General features: G+C 45.0%; 2 protein-coding genes across 5 annotated transcripts; one reads left to right on the top strand and one right to left on the bottom strand.

Annotated features, from left to right (window-relative positions):
• Positions 1-10: 10 nt before the first annotated feature.
• LOC134033571 (uncharacterized) lies at positions 11-5,606 on the bottom strand. Of its 2 annotated transcripts, XM_062477785.1 has the most exons (10): positions 5,231-5,606; positions 4,783-5,082; positions 3,473-3,721; positions 3,246-3,359; positions 3,115-3,168; positions 2,748-2,789; positions 2,553-2,627; positions 2,434-2,460; positions 2,310-2,346; positions 11-436 (listed from the first exon to the last, which is right to left on the bottom strand). In XM_062477785.1, the coding sequence occupies exons 1-9, from the start codon at positions 5,328-5,330 to the stop codon at positions 2,339-2,341; spliced, it is 969 nt and encodes a 322-aa protein (XP_062333769.1). In that variant the 5' UTR covers positions 5,331-5,606; the 3' UTR covers positions 11-436; positions 2,310-2,338. The 2 variants fall into 2 exon arrangements, with proteins under 2 accessions (XP_062333769.1, XP_062333770.1); XM_062477786.1 differs by lacking the exon at positions 3,115-3,168.
• Positions 5,607-6,429: 823 nt separating this feature from the next.
• On the top strand, positions 6,430-18,302 carry klhl5 (kelch-like family member 5). 3 transcript variants are annotated; one of them, XM_062477784.1, is made up of 13 exons: positions 6,468-6,565; positions 7,978-8,034; positions 12,272-12,460; positions 13,307-13,443; positions 13,568-13,764; positions 14,252-14,464; positions 14,732-14,918; positions 15,024-15,248; positions 15,340-15,415; positions 15,841-15,927; positions 16,181-16,393; positions 16,492-16,663; positions 16,869-18,302. In XM_062477784.1, exons 3-13 carry the CDS (start codon positions 12,312-12,314, stop codon positions 16,923-16,925), a joined length of 1,713 nt encoding a protein of 570 aa, XP_062333768.1. In that variant the 5' UTR covers positions 6,468-6,565; positions 7,978-8,034; positions 12,272-12,311; the 3' UTR covers positions 16,926-18,302. The 3 variants fall into 3 exon arrangements, with proteins under 3 accessions (XP_062333767.1, XP_062333768.1, XP_062333766.1); XM_062477783.1 differs by lacking the exon at positions 7,978-8,034 and having other exon boundaries at positions 6,430-6,565; XM_062477782.1 differs by lacking the exons at positions 6,468-6,565; positions 7,978-8,034 and adding an exon at positions 9,603-11,048.
• The last annotated feature ends 28 nt before the right edge of the window (positions 18,303-18,330 follow it).

Here is an 18,330-nt window from a genome sequence, read left to right as displayed (position 1 = left end):
CTTACTGGCCACTTCATGATTTATTATGTAAGCAATAAACAGGAAGCTTATACACACTGACAATAATACTATAAACAGGATGCAACATTTTCCATAAAAACTATCAATAGATGTCAAATAGCGAAAAGAGAAGGCCTGGCACTTCTCTCCCCTTCCTCTTCTCTGCAGCTGTTACCTTTCCATGATGTCGAAGGACAGGGGAGGGAGGAGTGGAGAGGTAGGAGTGAAAAGGGGGAAGGGAGGATTGGAGATGGGGGAGGGAGGAGTAAATAGGAGGGGAGGAGTGGAGCGGGGGAAGGAAGGGAGTAGAGAGGAGGGAGAAGAGGGTAGGGGAGAATGAGGAAGGGAGGGAGGGAAGGAAGGAAAGAAAGAAGGGAGGAGGAAAGAAGGAGTAAGAGAGGAAAGGGAGGAAGAAGACTATGATGCTGAAGATGGGCTGTAGGAGGGTCACAAGGAGAAAGAAAAGGGGAAGTTAGTTTTAAGACCAGAATGACCAGACTAAGGACTAAGTAACCACAAAGTACATTTCTTCAGACACACGCGAACTGGCTGCCTTTGAAGAATAAGAAATGCAAAAGCAGTTGCATAATGATTGTATGTGAGATAATGGAGAGATACAGTTAGGTCCATAAATATTTGGACATTGACACCATTTTCATCATTTTGGCTCTGTATACCACCACAATGGATTTGAAATGAAACAATCAAGATGTGCTTTAAGTGCAGACTTTCAGCTTTAATTTCAGGGTATTTACATCCAAATCAGGTGAACGGTGTAGGAATTACAACACATTTTATATGTGGCCCCCCCCTTTTTAAGGGACCAAAAATAATTGGACAAACTAACATAATCATAAATCTAATTGTCACTTTTAATACTTGGTTGCAAATCCTTTGCAGTCAATGACAGCCTGAAGTCTGGAACCCATAGACATCACCAGACGCAGGGTTTTGTCCCTGGTGATGCTCTGCCAGGCCTCTACTGCAACTGTCTTCAGTTCCTGTTTGTTCTTGGGGCATTTTCCCTTCAGTTTTGTCTTTAGCAAGTGAAATGCATGCTCAATTGGATTTAGGTCAGGTGATTGACTTGGCCATTGCAGAACATTCCACTTCTTTGCCTTAAAAAACTCTTTGGTTGCTTTCGCAGTATGCTTCGGGTCATTGTCCATCTGCACTGTGAAGCGCCGTCCTATGAGTTCTGAAGCATTTGGCTGAATCTGAGCAGATAATATTGCCAGAAACACTTCAGAATTCATCCTACTGCTTTTGTCAGCAGTCACATCATCGATAAATACAAGGGAACCAGTTCCATTGGCAGCCATACATGCCCACGCCATAACACTACCTCCACCATGCTTCACTGATGAGGTGGTATGCTTTGGATCATGAGCAGTTCCTTCCCTTCTCCATACTCTTCTCTTCCCATCATTCTGGTACAAGTTGATCTTGGTCTCATCTGTCCATAGGATGTTGTTCCAGAACTGTACAGGCTCTTTTAGATGTTTTTTGGCAAACTCTAATCTGGTCTTCCTGTTTTTGAGACTCACCAATGGTTTACATCTTGTGGTGAACCCTCTGTATTTACTCTGGTGAAGTCTTCTCTTAATTTTTGACTTTGACACAGATACGCCTACCTCCTGGAGAGTGTTCTTGATCTGGCCAACTGTTGTGAAGGGGTTTTTCTTCACCAGGGAAAGAATTCTTCTGTCATCCACCACAGTTGTTTTCCGTGGTCTTCCGGGTCTTTTGGTGTTGCTGAGCTCACCAGTGCGTTCTTTCTTTTTAAGAATGTACCAAACAGTTGATTTGGCCACACCTAATGTTTTTGCTATCTCTCTGATAGGTTTGTTTTGATTTTTGAGCCTAACGATGGCTTGCTTCACTGATGGTGACAACTCTTTGGACTTCATATTGAGAGTTGACAGCAACAGATTCCAAACACAAATACCATACTTGAAATGAACTCTAGACCTTTTATCTGCTCCTTGTCAATGAAATAACAAACTCCCATGAGGGAATAACATACACCTGGCCATGGAACAGCTGAGCAGCCAATTGTCCAATTACTTTTGGTCCCTTAAAAAGGGGGGGGCCACATATAAAATGTATTGTAATTCCTACACCGTTCACCTGATTTGGATGTAAATACCCTGAAATTAAAGCTGAAAGTCTGCACTTAAAGCACATCTTGATTGTTTCATTTCAAATCCATTGTGGTGGTATACAGAGCCAAAATGATGAAAATTGTGTCAATGTCCAAATATTTATGGACCTAACTGTATGTTAATATTTTGATGAAGGGAATGTACCTTTGTGGTCACAGTAACCTCTGATGGTGTTATTCCTCTGTGAACAAAAGTAAACACAGATAGTCACACAGTAACACACTCAACATTCCCTCAGTGTGGAAAAGGGCAATAGATGACTCCTTACCTGCAGACTCATGAATGGGTGATAGAGCTGCCAAAGCACAAGATGTGAAGAACTTTACCACTCACACATACTCAACAACAAATGGACGATTACTTCTTATCTAGACTTAAGGAACTAACTTGGACAACGGGATCTGTAGTCCTTGTCGAAGTCTGTTATTGGACAATGGGACTCGTAGACACTGGTTAAGCCTCCTATTGGATGGCAAGACACCTTACAGAGATTGAACAAGGAACTTGAACATGTCTATCCTTAGGATAGATTTGTTTGAATTTGATCAGTAGAATGAAGTTTAATGTAACCAAAGCACTTGCCATTGAGAGTAGTGGCAATCTTCATCTTCAGCCCCCTTTCATCTGTGGACATACAGCTATTTAGTGTGAGTGTGTGCGCAAGTGACTGAGTGTGAGTGAGAATCAGAATCAGAATTTGGTTTTATTCGCCATGTAGGTTTACACAAACACAGAATTTACTGTGGCCGGAAGGTGCAAACAATAAACATATACGGATCTTCAATCAAAAAGTTGAAAACTACAGTAGTCTAACTAATCCTAAGAACTAACAATCTAAAAAATAAAACAAATGAATATTTAAATGATAAAATATGAATAAAAATATAGATACAAATAAGAATGTGTGAGAGAGATTGTGAGTGCACGGTAATGGTTGTTTTCTTTCTACCAATTATGGGTGCTCTTGCTTTGTAGAGTCTGGCAGGGAAGATATTGAGTTTCTCTGAGAACCAGGAAAAAGGAGAATAAGACCAAAAATAAGAATGTGTGTGTGTGTGTGAGATAGAGAGATAGACTCACTGTGGCAGCAGAACCTCTTCCATTCTAGCTGACTCAGGATGAAGGTGAGGACCAGTAGCAGGACGACACAGGGAAGAGCCAGATACAGCATCCTGTACACACACCAACCCTCATCTGGCCAGGGGCAGAGGAGAGAGAGAGCATATCAAGTAAATGAGAGGAGGTTAGGGAAGAGAGAGAAAGAGATGACAGTAGAGAGGAGGCCAATACAGACTATTCAGACTTACTTCTCTGGGGGGGTGTCGGTGACTGTGTCTGGGACTCCAGGATCTTCTGATTGGTCATTTGGAGGAGACACTTGCTGTGATTGGTTGATTTGTAAGTGTGTAAGCCTGGAAGGCAGCAGTTTAATAATCTCACTGTCTCCTCTTCCTCTCTCTGGTCCTCTGGTGTGTTTATTATAGAGCCATGCTTGAGGTGGCTATAGAGGGTGACGTTTACTGACTGGACCACCATCCACAACTCTACACTCTCACCTTGGGACCAAATTCACAAATTTATTTGAAAAAAACGCAACACAAATGTATTATTAAATGCTATTTTACTCTACTTCAGAAATTGTTTCAGAAAGTATTGTATTCCCCCCAAAAGGTTATTAAGAATGTTCCTAAGATTTCTTAGGAAAAACTTAAGAAGGAATCAAATTATTGAAATATTTTTTCTTAGAAATCATAGTAAACAACCTCTTTAAGCAGGGATAGCCTCACAATTGTCTTATGTAAAAAAAAAAGGTAATATGCTTCAGATATGTATTGGATAGTAACATAGTAAACATTAGTAAACAAATATTATCATACATAAAAAGGACTCAAATGTTTAGCTGTCAAGTGTAGTGAGCTATTAATCAAACATGTAGCTATCAAGTGTACTGGAAAAATAATTTCCTTACTAATCAAAATAGTTGTAATGGATGTTTGTATTTGAGATGGAAGTCATTAAAACTAACATCTGTCACACAACACTATATTTGAAAGTTATCGCAAGGTGCTACTAACTAGCCAAGATGAAAAGTAATTGTAGGCTAGCTACAGATTTATCAATGTAGGTAGGCTTACTGAATCAGGCAAGGCATCATCAAAGCAAACCATTTATTCACCAAAATATTGATGTTCTTAAGATGATATTTGAGGAGTTTTCTATGAATTGCAGGTAGGAAAATTCTTACGAACTTCAAATGTATCTTATAAATGTTAAAAAATATAAAAATAAAGATTTGTCATTCTTCCCCTTGAGATGTGGGGATGGACTGAAGGAGATAAGGAGGTTGGAAAGACATGAGTTGGGAAAAGAGGTCGGGGTAAAGAAGGGGTAGATGGGTGAGTGGTTAGGGAATCGGGCTAGTAATCAGACGGTTGCTAGTTCGATTCCTGGCTATGCCAACCAAATGATGTTGTGTCCTTGGGCAAGGGACTTCACCCTACTTGCTTCGGGGGGAATGTCCCTGTACTTACTGTAAGTCGCTCTGGATAAGAGCGTCTGCTAAATGTATGAAGTTGTGATTAACGACATATTACTTTTATCCCAGGAGCAAACCCACCTGAGAGAGAGGCATTGCCATGGAGATCCAGAAAGTCCACATCCACGTCACACATATACCAGCCACTGTCTGCATGGCCACTGGTGGTTACTGTACTATTCCTGTTTTTCTTCCTGTTCGTATTGTTCTTGAAGCAGAGAGGCTTTTCAGAAGCCATGCCACCCTGACCTCCGGGGACCAGAGGGGAGTCACAAAACTCCTTAATCCCACTCTCCCCCCTTCCCTTATCCGCCCTCTCTCCTCTGTCCAGCCCGTCACAGGGATCATAGCGGTGACAGTGGAGGTTCACTCTCAACACTGCTGGAGAGACACAGGTACACAAAGGGATTTCTGATAAGTCTGTGTACATGTATTTGATGTGTGAGCACTGCCACACACACACACACACACACACACACACACACATTACTTTCTGCTAGAAAGGATCTAAGCCTATTGGTTCACCAACCTCTAGTTGTAATGAAGAATTCTGGTAGGCAGATGATGAAGGCGAGGATGAACAATATGAAGAGTTTGATGAGTGCTGCTTTCGTCATGGCAACATGCATACAAACACACAATCTTTCCTTGCGATGTATGCTTCCTGCCTCAACAGACACACGGTTGAGCAAACAAACATTCGACAAACGCACAAGTTACTCTCCTACCTAACTGTTAGTGCTTGACTTCTGTGGGGATATAGATGGTTCTAGAACGTTCTTCTGTTCTTCTTCTCTCTCCTTCTCGCACATGTAGTCACTCAAATAAATGTGTGGTTTCAGAGAAGCTGTAGCAAATTACACACTCACCGCCCAAGACTTCCTCTTACATTTCCTGTCCCTATGTGACAGACAATTCTTCATCCGAACACTTGAGTGTATGAAAGAGAGAGTACGTTATCATTGTGTATGTGATGGAGAAAGAAACAGTACATTATGACAGTCATTTGGGGCTGTCCTTGGGGTCTGATAAATTATCAAATCTATAGTGAGGACAGGAAAATGCGACCATATGCAGAAATCACAATGACTAAATTCACCATAATTGCTCAAGTATTATAATATGATTTATACCAATGCTTGTCCACTACATGACCATTGTGTGTGTGTAGGTGTGTGTGCATCTATACGTGTGTACATGTGTATTTTTGTGAGTGTGGCGTGCACGCATGCATGTATGTGATTGAGAGTTTCTGTTTACTTGACTAGATATTGAGAGGCCATGCATGGCCTACATAGCCAACCACAGGTGAACAACACTGTCACCCCTACAAGCAACCACAGTCTACCTCCCGATAACTGTGGTTGTCTGTTACCTGACGATCCAAATAATGTTGCACAACATGTTGTACAGTAAACCCACAGACAACTAGTTTATCTACCCTATTCTAAACCTGACAGTAAGGCTGGCAGGTTCCTTGTTATCATTATGGTGCATACGACATATGCCGCTGAGTAAGATAGTAATATCTCTCTCAAGGAATACCGATATTAAAACAGCCTGCTGCCAAAACTTCACCTAATATAAACTTCAATAATAGAAGTCCCCATTATTATTATTTTTCTTGTTCTCGACGGACAAGATTCAATGCCTAAAATGACAGTTTTTTCATCAAATCAAATATGTTGACTGACATACAAAAAAAAGTAAAAAAGTAATTTAATTATTGTTGGCCACCGGGTGTCACGCGTTTCCGATTACTAATTCTCTCGTGCTCGGGAACTCAACCAGTTTCACAGCAAACATGGAAACAATCAAAACGAGATTAACAATCCACAACTAAACATCAAAGTGAAGTTGCAAGGTAAGAAACCGCTTGATATTTCCCAATGACAACCTGTCAATGTTTAACGCACACAAATTATATCATGTTTACTAAACGAAAACACCAGTTGAAAACTGCCACTGGGAAATGATACGCCCAGCCAATGATGACTCGAAAGCGGCAGGAACACGGAAGATAGCTTGGTGTTTCTCATGGCCTCGGCACTATGAATGTTATAGGAGTGGACTAACTACACTGCTAAATTTGCAAATTAGGCCAATGTCAGTACTGAATTCTGGCGTGCGGCAAGATGTGAAGCATAAGGACCTTTCTTTTGTTATTCCTGTGCCCCATAGCCTATATCGCGCGGCTGCAGTGACCCTTTTTTGTTTTAAAAACTCAACAACGATGTTTATAATGGGAAAATGTGTCCAAACTTTTGACTGGTAGTGTATATATAATAATGAAAGGAATCTCTGGCTCTGTGTGTGGTTTAGTGGGATTTTAGGGCAAGGAGTGTCCCACGATTATGTCAAGAACCTGGCACTGCAAAATTCTAATTTGCACCTGTGTCAGTTTAACGACTCAAGGACGTGCGATGCCGCTTTTGACGTTGTTTGGACGAGCGCTCGAGGTTCCCCCCAAAATATATTTGTGGCAGGTTTCGCAACAGGTTTCGTTTCAGCCATGTTCCTGGCACTACACATAGCGTTGAGTTTCACTAGTTATAGGCTACACATCGTTTAGCTGAGCTCCACTAAGCGCTTGAACAACTGACCTCGCAGGGTTGTCTTTATGGAATAAATGCTGGACAATATTGAAAGTGGATACTTTTTTCAGCATGGGCGGCGGCAGGGTATGGCTTGGTTGGGCCACAGCCACACCAAGAATTGTTTGCCCCACCATGGAACAACCAAGAAAAGTACTGAGCGGGTTAGGGTTAATTTAGGGTTAACGCCAACCCATTCCATTTTAATTTACCCCTTTTGAACACTACACTCCCGCTGACACTGTCCAGAGATCAGCGGGGAAGCTTTAAGGCCTTGTATACCATTGCCCCACGATTTGTGTTGGTATTGCACATCTATGGTGGTTACTAATACATGAGGTGTTAATAGCCTCATGGCCAATTAGGGGCCCGTGATACTGCTTACATTTACATGTATGCATTTAGCAGATGCTTTTATCCAAAGCCAGTTTTACAAAAGTGCATAGGTCACTGATCATAACAACTAGATAGCGCCAAACATTGCGGGTAGCCAAAACATGAAGCATACATTGTGAAAACTAAATAAGTCCAAAAGGGAAGAACCATAAGAGCATGTAGTTGAACAAGTTACAACTGCTGACTCAGCATCCACTAAATGCCATGCTAATGATCTCATAACATGTCATAGTCAGAAAATAAATTCTGAGTAATGGTTAAAGCTCACCCACTGCATCCCACACAGGACTCCCTTCTATACATGTTATGCATGCTTGCCATGCTTCCTGCCTCATCAGTATGTGTGAGTATGTTTTCCTCAATTCCTTCCTTTTCTTGGTCATTGAGTGAGTACAACAGCCTAGCCAGATGTGAGGCAATATGGTGCGTGTGTGTGTACCTGTGTACCTAGATAGGAGAACACAGCTATTGCAATCCCCAGGGCAACAGGCATGGATCAAAGTAATTGGGTAGTTTACTTCATGGTAAGTCTAAAGGATGGTGGGGTGTGTGTTTGTGTGCAGGTTCATGTTGTGTAGCGTTATTATATTACCCTATCAGTTAGGGTGTTTCTGACTCTCTGTCTGTTCAAACCCTGTACATTTGAACACACGCATAAAGTCTCTGACTGGACATCCGAGGTCAAACTAACGTTTATGCTTTGGATCTACTGCCGGACGCTGTCTCAGTGTCTCAGAGAGGAGGGGATGAGGGCAGAGATTTCAATGAGACTGTCTTAGATGAAGATTGGATGGAGGGGAAGATGGAGAGATGGAATCAAGGAGATGGGGGGGGGGGGGGGGGGGAGAGAAGGGATGGATTAGAGATGAAGATGGTGGAGAGGAATGGTAGATGAGAAAGAGAGGATAATGAAGAGATATGCTGTCAAAGTTATTTTCATAAGAGGAAAAACTGGGACATGATAAATGGATCTGGAGTGCAGGCATACACACACGTACCCTCACACACACACGCACCCTCACACACACACACGCACCCTCACACACACACACGCACCCTCACACACACACACACGCACCCTCACAAACACACGCACCCGCATGCACCTGCACACAGAATGCAGATAATGTCCTTGATGTGTGTATGAGGCTGCTGTTGGCTGATTCAGTAGATGAGGGAAGAGAAAATATTGACTACAGAAGGTGGTCAGACTGTGAGACACACCAAAGGTTGCCATTTACTCTGCATGTTCTGTCTGGTGTTAAATTGCAGAGCTATAAAACTTCCAGATTACTTGATTACAACCATGCCAACACACACACACACACAAACACATGCCGAGGCTCAGTGTTGTAGGGAAGCAATTATTTGCTTGGCCAGTCTGATCCTGTTCTCAGTCTCAAGGACAGACAGCCAGCCACCTGATTACAGCAGAGCAAGACAGCCAGACCGTGTGTGTGTGTGTGCACGCTTTTGTATCTGGTTTGTGGTGCTAACATGCTGCCTGTGTGTTATATTATTTATACTGTGTGTGTGTTCATCCTAGTATACAGGGTGTGTACAAAAGACAGGTCCTGACAGGCCCCTCCCAGCCTCTCCTGGGATCAACTGATCAAGCCAGGAAGTGTGGCTGTTCAGCCTGCACACACACGTCCCATGTGCATCTTATTGTGATGTGTGTAGGAAATTGAATAAGATGGGGAAAGAGTACAAGGGAGAAGGGGAAGTGGAGGTCTCTGTAACCTTGTGGCATAAGAATGAGAAGAGGAGGGGGAGATGGAGATGTAGGGAAAGAGAGGGAAAGGGGGATAAGAACAGAGTGGGGGGGCTCCCCCAGATGGCTGCTATACCTGGATGTGTCAGAAAGATACAGGGAGGGTGTTTGTGTGTTTTACTTTTAAGTGCGTTTATATGACCAAGGACACTTTGCATGTCGGGTTGTAAGAGAGTTGAATGATCTGAATGATTGCTTCAGATCACCACAATAAAGACCATTAACGTTAGACAGATGAAGAACACCCTTGCCAAATGACCAATGATCACAGCCTGGTATTTATTGACCAATCGGCTTTAAGTTTTATGTCTTCCCCGAGGGGCTGTATGCATGTGTGCGTTAGTGTCAGCGCACATGCTGTCAGTGTGTATCTCTGCTCAGCAATGTTCTGGTGCTGAAGCTCTACTCTACTGAAACAAACAGGTTAGGCTGCATGGTGCAGAATGTAACATAAAGCTGGATGCCAAGTTCTAAATCCACAAACATTCAAGGACTTAGGACTTGATTTTAGTCAGTCCACTCTACTACTGTCTCTCCAGTTTAGTCCTCTCTCCACAATATTGTAGGCTGACTACTGTAGTCCTCTCAGTAGTGTCTAACAGTCATTTTCTGTACAATAATCTTCATTACAGTAGGCTAGTCCTCTCTAATGCAGTCTAATGCTGTTGTTTCCAGTTGTACTTTATACATGCTGTAGCCTACACCCTTTTTGCATAGTGTGTGTGTGTGTGCGTGCACGCGCAAGGATCATACAGAGCCTATAATGTAGAAGAGGTGGGAGCATGAGTACCGTTCGAAACTGTCTTGCGTTATTTTCTCTCACTCTTTCACTCACTCTATCACTCGCTCATTTACGCGTACACATAGGTTCACTCTCACGCCCATCCATAAACGTTGCCTCTGGTCGCAGTTTTCAGGCGTTCTGTTGCCGAGAGACGATTAGCTTTACAGTACGATACGTTAACTGCACGAAGGCTCCCCGCCATTTCTCACGTTTAGAAACCGGGGATGTCGAGCAGTAACTCGAGTTCTTCGAGGAAGGAGTTTGATGTGAAGCAGATCCTCAGGATCAGATGGCGGTGGTTTGGTCACCCCACGGTCCCTCCGCCTCATACCCCACCGTTGGGAGACTTCTTAAAAAGGAAAGGTACGGACGACAGCACCGGAGAGAACCCATCAGTCAGTGGCTGTAACGCAGATGCCAGCACGTCAAACGTCAGCACTGGGAGAAACGGTCTTACGACCAGTAGTAGCAATTGTGCGAATTTATGTAACGCCAACAACGGAAAGTTGATGGAATCTGTTGGGAGTAGCAACATTCCCGGAGCTGCTTCACCTGCAACCGAGAGTTCGGTTTGTCCTCGTTCTATCAGTGCACCGGAGGGTAGGAGCTCGGCGGCGCTGTCGTGGGTCTCCTCGCCGTCATTATCACACTCTCGCCCACTACAAAATACGGAGCCCCCCGGCGAGACTCAAGTGCGACAGCCGCTATTGCTGGTTTCTGTTCCGGTAACTGAAGAGGAGACAACGGCATCCAGACCTGAGAATAGGAAGCACGCGGAAACCGACTCCAGCTCGTGCAGGTACGATAGGCAAAACAATTTTTTGCACATAGCTGATATTGTTATCCCGTTTGCAGGAATAATGAGCCTACTGTGTTGTTACATTTAGCCCCTTCATTTGAGTTTGTCAGGTCAGCCAGTGGTCTTATCTGATTGCAAAAATGCTAAAGGACTATTTTTGCAGCTAGTTTCCAAAACCCCCTCTGCAATGAATGTAGGAGTTTATCTCCAATCATCCAGCATTTTTAGAGCTTAGGCAACTCCCACTTACTGACATTGACATCCGTCAGTATCTGTCCACAGTGTCCAGACAGAACCTATAAGGTAATGACTAAGCCTACAGGAACACATGTGTCATGCTTCGCTGTCTGTATGGCTTCCTCCCTCACTTGCCCACTTTGGGTTTAAAACTATTGTCCTCTGACCTATGCACTTCTGATCTTTTATTTTCTGTTTTACTTTGTACACTGTGCTCTATTTGTACGTTTCTTTGGATGAAAGCGTCTCCTCAATGAATTAAATGTCAAACATTTCCAGAACTATGTGTCAATTGTGATGATCTGTGTAATCAAGTGTTCTAATATACACACAAATGCATAAAGTATTCTCATTAAGGCTTGTACACAAATGTTGAACATCCTTGATGTGTGTGTGTGTGTACCGTTTGACCAGTATCTTTTGTATTCACTGTCGTAGTTGAAGAATGATGGTTTGCTTCATGCACATAGGCAGTATGATGCAAATGGTTTATGCCTCTTTGTAAGGTGTTTGTGTGCACACGTTGCTATTGGATTATAGAGAGTTTCACTGAGTGTAAAATGTTTGCATGTATGTAGCATCTAAGCAGTATAAATCTTCCTAAACATCTCGCTTTCTCTCTCTTTCTCTTTCTTTCTGTCTCACACGCACACAAACACTGTCCCTGTTGAGCCACTGCCAGGCTTCATTAAGTGGACTAGAGGGTGGACGTTTCCCCACTTCAAAGCCTCCTCTGGCAGCATGTAGACCCACATACTCAGAACACACAAACGCACATACAGTACAGCACCAAATAAACTAATGGTACAATCGTCTGATGCACACAGCGCACATGATGGACCTCTGCTTATGAATTAGACAACCACACAAATACAGCCCACACCATATTTTCACTCTCCTTTTAAACCCTCGAGCCTCACTAAGCATGCTCTCCTTCTCTGTGTGTGTGTGTGTGTGTGTGTGCGCGTGCGTGCGTGTCGTTGCAGGACGTCCAACAGCAGTGCAACGCTGTCCTCATGCGTGTCTATGGAGCTGTGTGTGTGTCCAGAGGAGTGTGTGTTCTCTGCCGCCTCGCATGCCAACTCGACCTTCTCCAAGATGGAGACCTACCTCCACACGCAACAGCTGTGTGACGTCACCCTCGTGGCCAGGGACAGGAGGATACCTGCACACAGGTAACACACACACACACACTTTCTCATGCCCACATCTTACAGTGGACTGATCCTCTGATGCTAATATGTGTGGGCCTGTGGGAGGGAGGGAGATATCAAACATGGTGTCGTCCCTGTCCTCCTCGATTTAAGGAGGACAGCCTGAGAAAGACCTCGTAAGAAAGAGCCTGCTGTAAAGGTGCATGTGTGTGTGAATCCTAACACACACTCGCTTTCTCTCACACGCGTGCTCACGCAAACGCACCATAAGTTCTGAATAAACCATTCATATACCTTCACAGCGTATTTAGAGTTGACTCAGGAGTTTGTGCTGTGAGAGATCACAAGCTCAGCATCCTCTCCCTCTCACCCCCCCCTGCTCTGCCCCCTTTTGTAGATTATTCCCCATGTCCCAAGGAACTCATCTGTTTTACACTCCTGAGTACCTATTAGATATAAACTCTGCCAATGGCATGGAAAACTATCAGTTCCCTATATAGTAGAATAGAATGGAATCTTGTTTCCATTCTGAGTCGTGAGTAGTGTGTGAGTTGAGTAGTGCGTGCGTGTAATCCCTCTTACTGGTGTGAGAGGCAAGCTTATTTAACAAATCCTGTTTAAGTAACCATATAATTGTTTTATTGCCGTTTCTCTCTTTAGTAGTAGAAGTAGTAGGTACTTTAGTCATCTCGAGTGGAAAAACCTCACTTTCTCACGCTCTGCCTTCTTGCAAATACATTTCTGCTAACAGCAGGGCGTGGGGTCTAATCCCACGCCTGCGTGGGATTAGACCCCCCCCCTCACCCATAGTTCCATGTGTCAGACTTCCATGTGTCAGGCTGTCTATTCTGTTCTAATCCCACCCAGACTGGTGCTCTCCTCTGTGTCAGATTACTTTGCTGCCATGTTCACCAGTGATGTCCGTGAGGCCAAACAGGAGGAGGTGAAGATGGAAGGGGTGGATCCTGATGCCCTCTGGGCCCTGGTGCAGTATGCCTACACAGGTACACACTCACAGTCCTATCTAACACAGGAAAGGGGGAGGAAGATTTATAGCTCTCTTCTTCAATTTGTGATCAACATACACACAACTACTGCACATTGTGTGTGTGTGTGTGTCTTTCCTAGGTCGTGTCGAGCTAAGGGAGGACACCATTGAGTCTCTGCTGTCGGCCTCATGTCTACTCCAGCTGTCCTCTGTGGTCCAGGCCTGCTGTTCCTTCCTCACCAAGCAGCTGCACCCCTCCAACTGCCTGGGCATCTGCTCCTATGCCGACGCCCAGGGCTGCTCCCAGCTGCAGCACGCTGCATATGTCTACACCATGGTGCAGTTGAAGACACAGACACATGCCCACCCCACACATACACACTCCCACACAGAAGGAAAGAAAGCCATGAATGAAAACGTGAGGGAACTGGCTTTTCACATGGTCACCATAGCAGCGGCACGACGACATCACTTTGTGAATGTCATGTTTTCTTTCATGGCATTCTTCAACTTCTCTCTGTCTTTGTCCCTCACCCTCCATGTCGGTCTCTAATTGTCCGTCTCTCTCGTACTCGTTCTCCTCCTTTTGTCTGTCTCCATCTCGTGCCCTTGCTCTTTCACCGCAGATGATGTTGAAGTGGTCTCTTAGCCCCCCCCCCCCCACACACACACACACACACACACACACTGTGGATGAGAACAGTATCTCCTAGACACCCAAGGAGGAAGGCGGTATGTGGCAAAACAATTAATACTGATCCTTTCTCCTCTGTCCCTCCTTCCTTCCCTTTCTCCTTTTGCTCCTTCTCCCTCCCTCTATCCAGGAACACTTTGTGGAGGTGGTGGCGGGACAGGAGTTCCTCCTCCTTCCCCTAGAAGAAATGGAGAGACTCCTTTCCTCCGACGACATGAACGTGCCCGACGAGGAAACCGTGGTGACGGCACTGTTGGGCTGGGTCCGCCATGACTGCCCCTCCAGACAACAGTATCTGCCTTCCCTCCTGGCTCATATTCGCCTGCCCTTATTGAAACCTCAGGTCAGGAGACACTGTCCTTCCCTCTGTCTGTCCCTCCCTCCCTTCCGCTGTTCTGCCTTTGGACCTTCATGCCACAGAGAGACTTGGTCACCAAACACTGGGCATCGCATGATCCTTATTCATGTCAAGAGTATTTCGATTCTCTCCCCAATCCACAGATTGCTCAATACTTATGAACCGAGAAGCAAACTGAACGGTCGCACCGTCCCTGAAGAGACGTGCGGAACAGTTCTTCACAAGTCCTCTCTCTTGCTGCGTGTGTTTTAGTTCCTGGCTGACCTGGAGTCTGTGTCCCTGCTGAGGGACAGTGTGGAGTGCCAGCGACTGCTGATGGAGGGGATGAAGTACCACTTGCTGCCCCAACGACGGCCACTGCTGCAGAGCCCCCGCACACGACCCCGCAAGGCCACCGTTGGCGTGCTGTTCGCCGTGGGGGGCATGGACGCTACCAAAGGTAACACACACATGGCATGGATGCCACCAAACATTGACACACAAACTCACACCAACACAAATGCGCAACCGATATCATTTCTTCCATCGCTCTCCCTGCTACCAGGTGCCACCAGTATAGAACAGTACTGTCTACGTAGAGACACGTGGAGACAGGTGGCAACCATGTGTGGGCGGAGACTCCAGTTTGGTGTGGCGGTCCTTGACAACCGTCTCTATGTGGTGGGGGGGCGTGACGGCCTGAAGACTCTGAACACTGTGGAGTGTTACAACCCCCTCAGCAAGAGCTGGAGCATCATGCCCCCCATGTCCACACACAGACACGGCCTGGGTAGGATCACACACACACGCTCACACACCTATACAAACATGGACACACACACACACTGTGTGGATGTAAAGTAGTGATTGTGTGTTTGTAGGTGTTGCAGTCCTGGAGGGTCCTATGTATGCAGTAGGAGGTCACGATGGCTGGAGCTACCTCAGTACTGTAGAAAGGTACTGCACCCTTAACCCTCAGTACTGGAGAATTGGTGAACACTCGACTAGAAAACATGCCTTAATAAGCTTACTTTGCAGGCAAATTATGAGTATTCAGTGATCCTAAAATGTTGTTTGTTATGTTGAGTGGCTTTCGCAACACTCATTTTCGTAATATGAAAAAAAAAGTGGGGAAAAAGAGTAGAGGAGTGTAGATATTTTTGTTCAACCCCTTGAATGTAAGCTGAAAGGCTGCACTTTACAGCTCAGTGGCTTCATTTCAAATCCATTGTGGGGGTTTACAGAGCCAAAATTATGAAAAATGGTGTCACTGTCCAAATATGTATGGCCCTAACTGTATACCTGCTCTGTGGGGGTCGGGCTTCTGATGGGATCAGTACAATGGTGTGACTGTGTGTTTGTGTTAACCCTCTCTGCTCCAGGTGGGACCCCCAAGCTCGTCAGTGGAGTTTCATTGCCAGCATGGCCACGCCCAGAAGCACAGTGGGGGTCGCAGTCCTCAATGGAAAGTAAGTACACACGCACACATACATTTCACAGTATGGCTGTCATGCTCACAACATTTCAGTTGCTTAACTGTTGTACAAGAAATAGTGATAAACTGTTCACAGTATTTTAAGTTCATGTCGAATTGTCTTCGTTTTTTAGTTATTTAATAAAAATAACCATTATATAAAGTAAACCTTCACAGAGCAGCATGTGGAGTGAGGAAGTGAGAAAGGGAAGGAAGGGAGTAAGTGAAGATGATCTCTCTCCCCCCAGGTTGTATGCTGTGGGTGGTCGTGACGGCAGCTCCTGCCTCAGGTCTGTGGAGTGCTTTGACCCTCACACCAACAGGTGGAGCTGCTGTGCACCCATGGCCAACCGGCGTGGGGGGGTGGGCGTGGCCACCTGGAACGGCTTTTTGTATGCCATCGGAGGGCACGATGCTCCCGCCTCCTCCCTTGCCTCACGGCTCAGTGATTGTGTGGAAAGGTGAGGGGTGACCAGATGGATGGGTGGATGGGTGAGGAAAATGGGGGATGGGTGAGGGGAATAGGTGAGGATAACATTTTGTGTGTGTGTGTGTATAGGTACGACCCTCAGACAGATGCTTGGACGGCGGTCGCCCCCATGAGCATCAGTAGGGATGCAGTGGGTGTGTGTCTCCTTGGTGACCGTCTCTATGCTGTTGGTGGTTACGATGGCCAGGTGTATCTCAATGCTGTGGAGGCCTACGACCCTCAGACCAACGAGTGGACGCAGGTATATCACATACAAACACACACACACATGGATATATACAGTACACATAGACAAGCACATATACACATGTTCAGTCACAGTGAAGTGTGTAAAATCTGACCAGTCTCCCAGTCCTTGCTGCTGAGAAGCAGCCTGTTGTTTCTTTACCTTATTCAGCAATAACGGTGTTTCTTAATCTGCTTGTTTTTATGTATTTGGCCTCTAGGTGGCACCATTGTGTCTGGGCAGGGCTGGAGCTTGTGTTGTGGCAGTCAAACTGTGAACACGCGCCTGTGTGAACACACGCCTGAACGCCCTGTTGACCTCATCCTACTTCTGCCATCCCCGTCCTTCCTCCAGTGGGTGGACAATCATCCCATACATTCCTGTAGACCAGGAGAGAGGGCGAGACCAGGAGAGAGGGCGAGACTAGGAGAGAGGGCGAGACCAGGAGAGAGGGCGAGACCAGGAGAGAGGGAGAGACCAGGAGAGAGGGAGAGACCAGGAGAGAGGGAGAGACCAGGAGAGAGGGAGAGACCAGGATGCCAGATAGTTGAAGAGCTCTCTCTCTGTCATTCTCTTTCAAGCTCAGTATTTTTCTGACCACACACACACACACACACACACAGGTACTTGTTTTGGCACCTCTGTGTGCTGACAGATGAGTGGATTAAAGATGAATATGAAAGAGTGTAGGGGAGGATGTAGAAAGTATGATGTACATCAAATGCTATCATTCTCTTACATGTTTTCTTTCTTTCTCTCTGTCTCCCTCACAGCAAAGAGGGAGTGTAGCATTTGACATGTTTTATCACAAACCAGAAGACAGTTGTTGTGTTGTAAAGGTTTTGCTATTTATCCTGTTTTCTCTGGGGTCTGTATGTGTGTCTGTCTGTTTTAAAGGGTGGGATCTTTTTTATTTGATCTGCCTCTGTTACTCCTCTGTTGCCACACTCACAAATAGAACTGCAGTCCCACAAACACACCCAAACGCATAAACACATCCACCCACACACCAAATACAAACACAAATACATACTGTACATATGCACAAACACGTCTGCACAGTCAGCCCCCCACACGTACACAAACATCCGCATATACACACATCCACACAGACACACTCACAGATACACTAAAACAACAGTGCACAGTCTCGGGAGCCCCCAGAATGCCTTCTGGACTAAAGCACAAGCAGGCATGCTGCTGTATTGTGTCTGTATTTGAATCTTAATGTTTCAGGATGGCATTCCAGAATCCTGGTTTCCTCGTGGTAGGACCAGGCTTCCCTTTATTTATATGGCACATCTCTCAAAGCTTGTACCTAATCCTGTTTAAGGGGAGAAGGGGAGGGGCCTAGCTGGGGGTGTAGAAAGAGCGAGTGGAATACAAAACAGTGACATTCTCATTTAAAGTACAGCATATTCTTTTAGCAATGATAATGTGTAAGATTATGTAAACATCTGGAGATGTCTGTTCTTATATAGTAAACTACTGTCTTTTTCTTCAGTATCGCTAGTTCTGTGTGTGTACGCGTGTGTACTTTCTTACTGTGAGTGGTGTTTCCACCTCATCTCTCTACTAACATGATGTCTTCTATATTTTACAACTCTGATGTGTATACTTGTTTTTTTACATTAAAATGAAAATGGTAAAACAACTGAATTGCTTTTTTTTAATGGTTGGTA

This window comes from Osmerus eperlanus, chromosome 14, assembly GCF_963692335.1.
Source record: "Osmerus eperlanus chromosome 14, fOsmEpe2.1, whole genome shotgun sequence".
Lineage (NCBI taxonomy): Eukaryota > Metazoa > Chordata > Actinopteri > Osmeriformes > Osmeridae > Osmerus > Osmerus eperlanus.
The sequence above is the reverse complement of the archived record's forward strand: the minus strand, read 5'-3'. Positions and strand labels throughout refer to the sequence as shown.

What these genes read in the sequence shown, in the direction of transcription:
- LOC134033571 (XM_062477785.1), bottom strand. Translation starts at nt 5,330, where the DNA reads ATGCATGTTGCCATGACGAAAGCAGCACTCATCAAACTCTTCATATTG. An exon ending in ATTCTTCATTACAACTAGAG is followed by an intron (nt 5,083 to 5,230) that starts GTTGGTGAACCA and finishes GTGTCTCTCCAG; the next exon opens with CAGTGTTGAGAGTGAACCTC. An exon ending in GATTGCCACTACTCTCAATG is followed by an intron (nt 2,628 to 2,747) that starts GCAAGTGCTTTG and finishes GCCATCCAATAG; the next exon opens with GAGGCTTAACCAGTGTCTAC.
- klhl5 (XM_062477782.1), top strand. Translation starts at nt 10,474, where the DNA reads ATGTCGAGCAGTAACTCGAGTTCTTCGAGGAAGGAGTTTGATGTGAAG. An exon ending in GGGCATGGACGCTACCAAAG is followed by an intron (nt 14,919 to 15,023) that starts GTAACACACACA and finishes CCCTGCTACCAG; the next exon opens with GTGCCACCAGTATAGAACAG. An exon ending in AGACCAACGAGTGGACGCAG is followed by an intron (nt 16,664 to 16,868) that starts GTATATCACATA and finishes TTTGGCCTCTAG; the next exon opens with GTGGCACCATTGTGTCTGGG.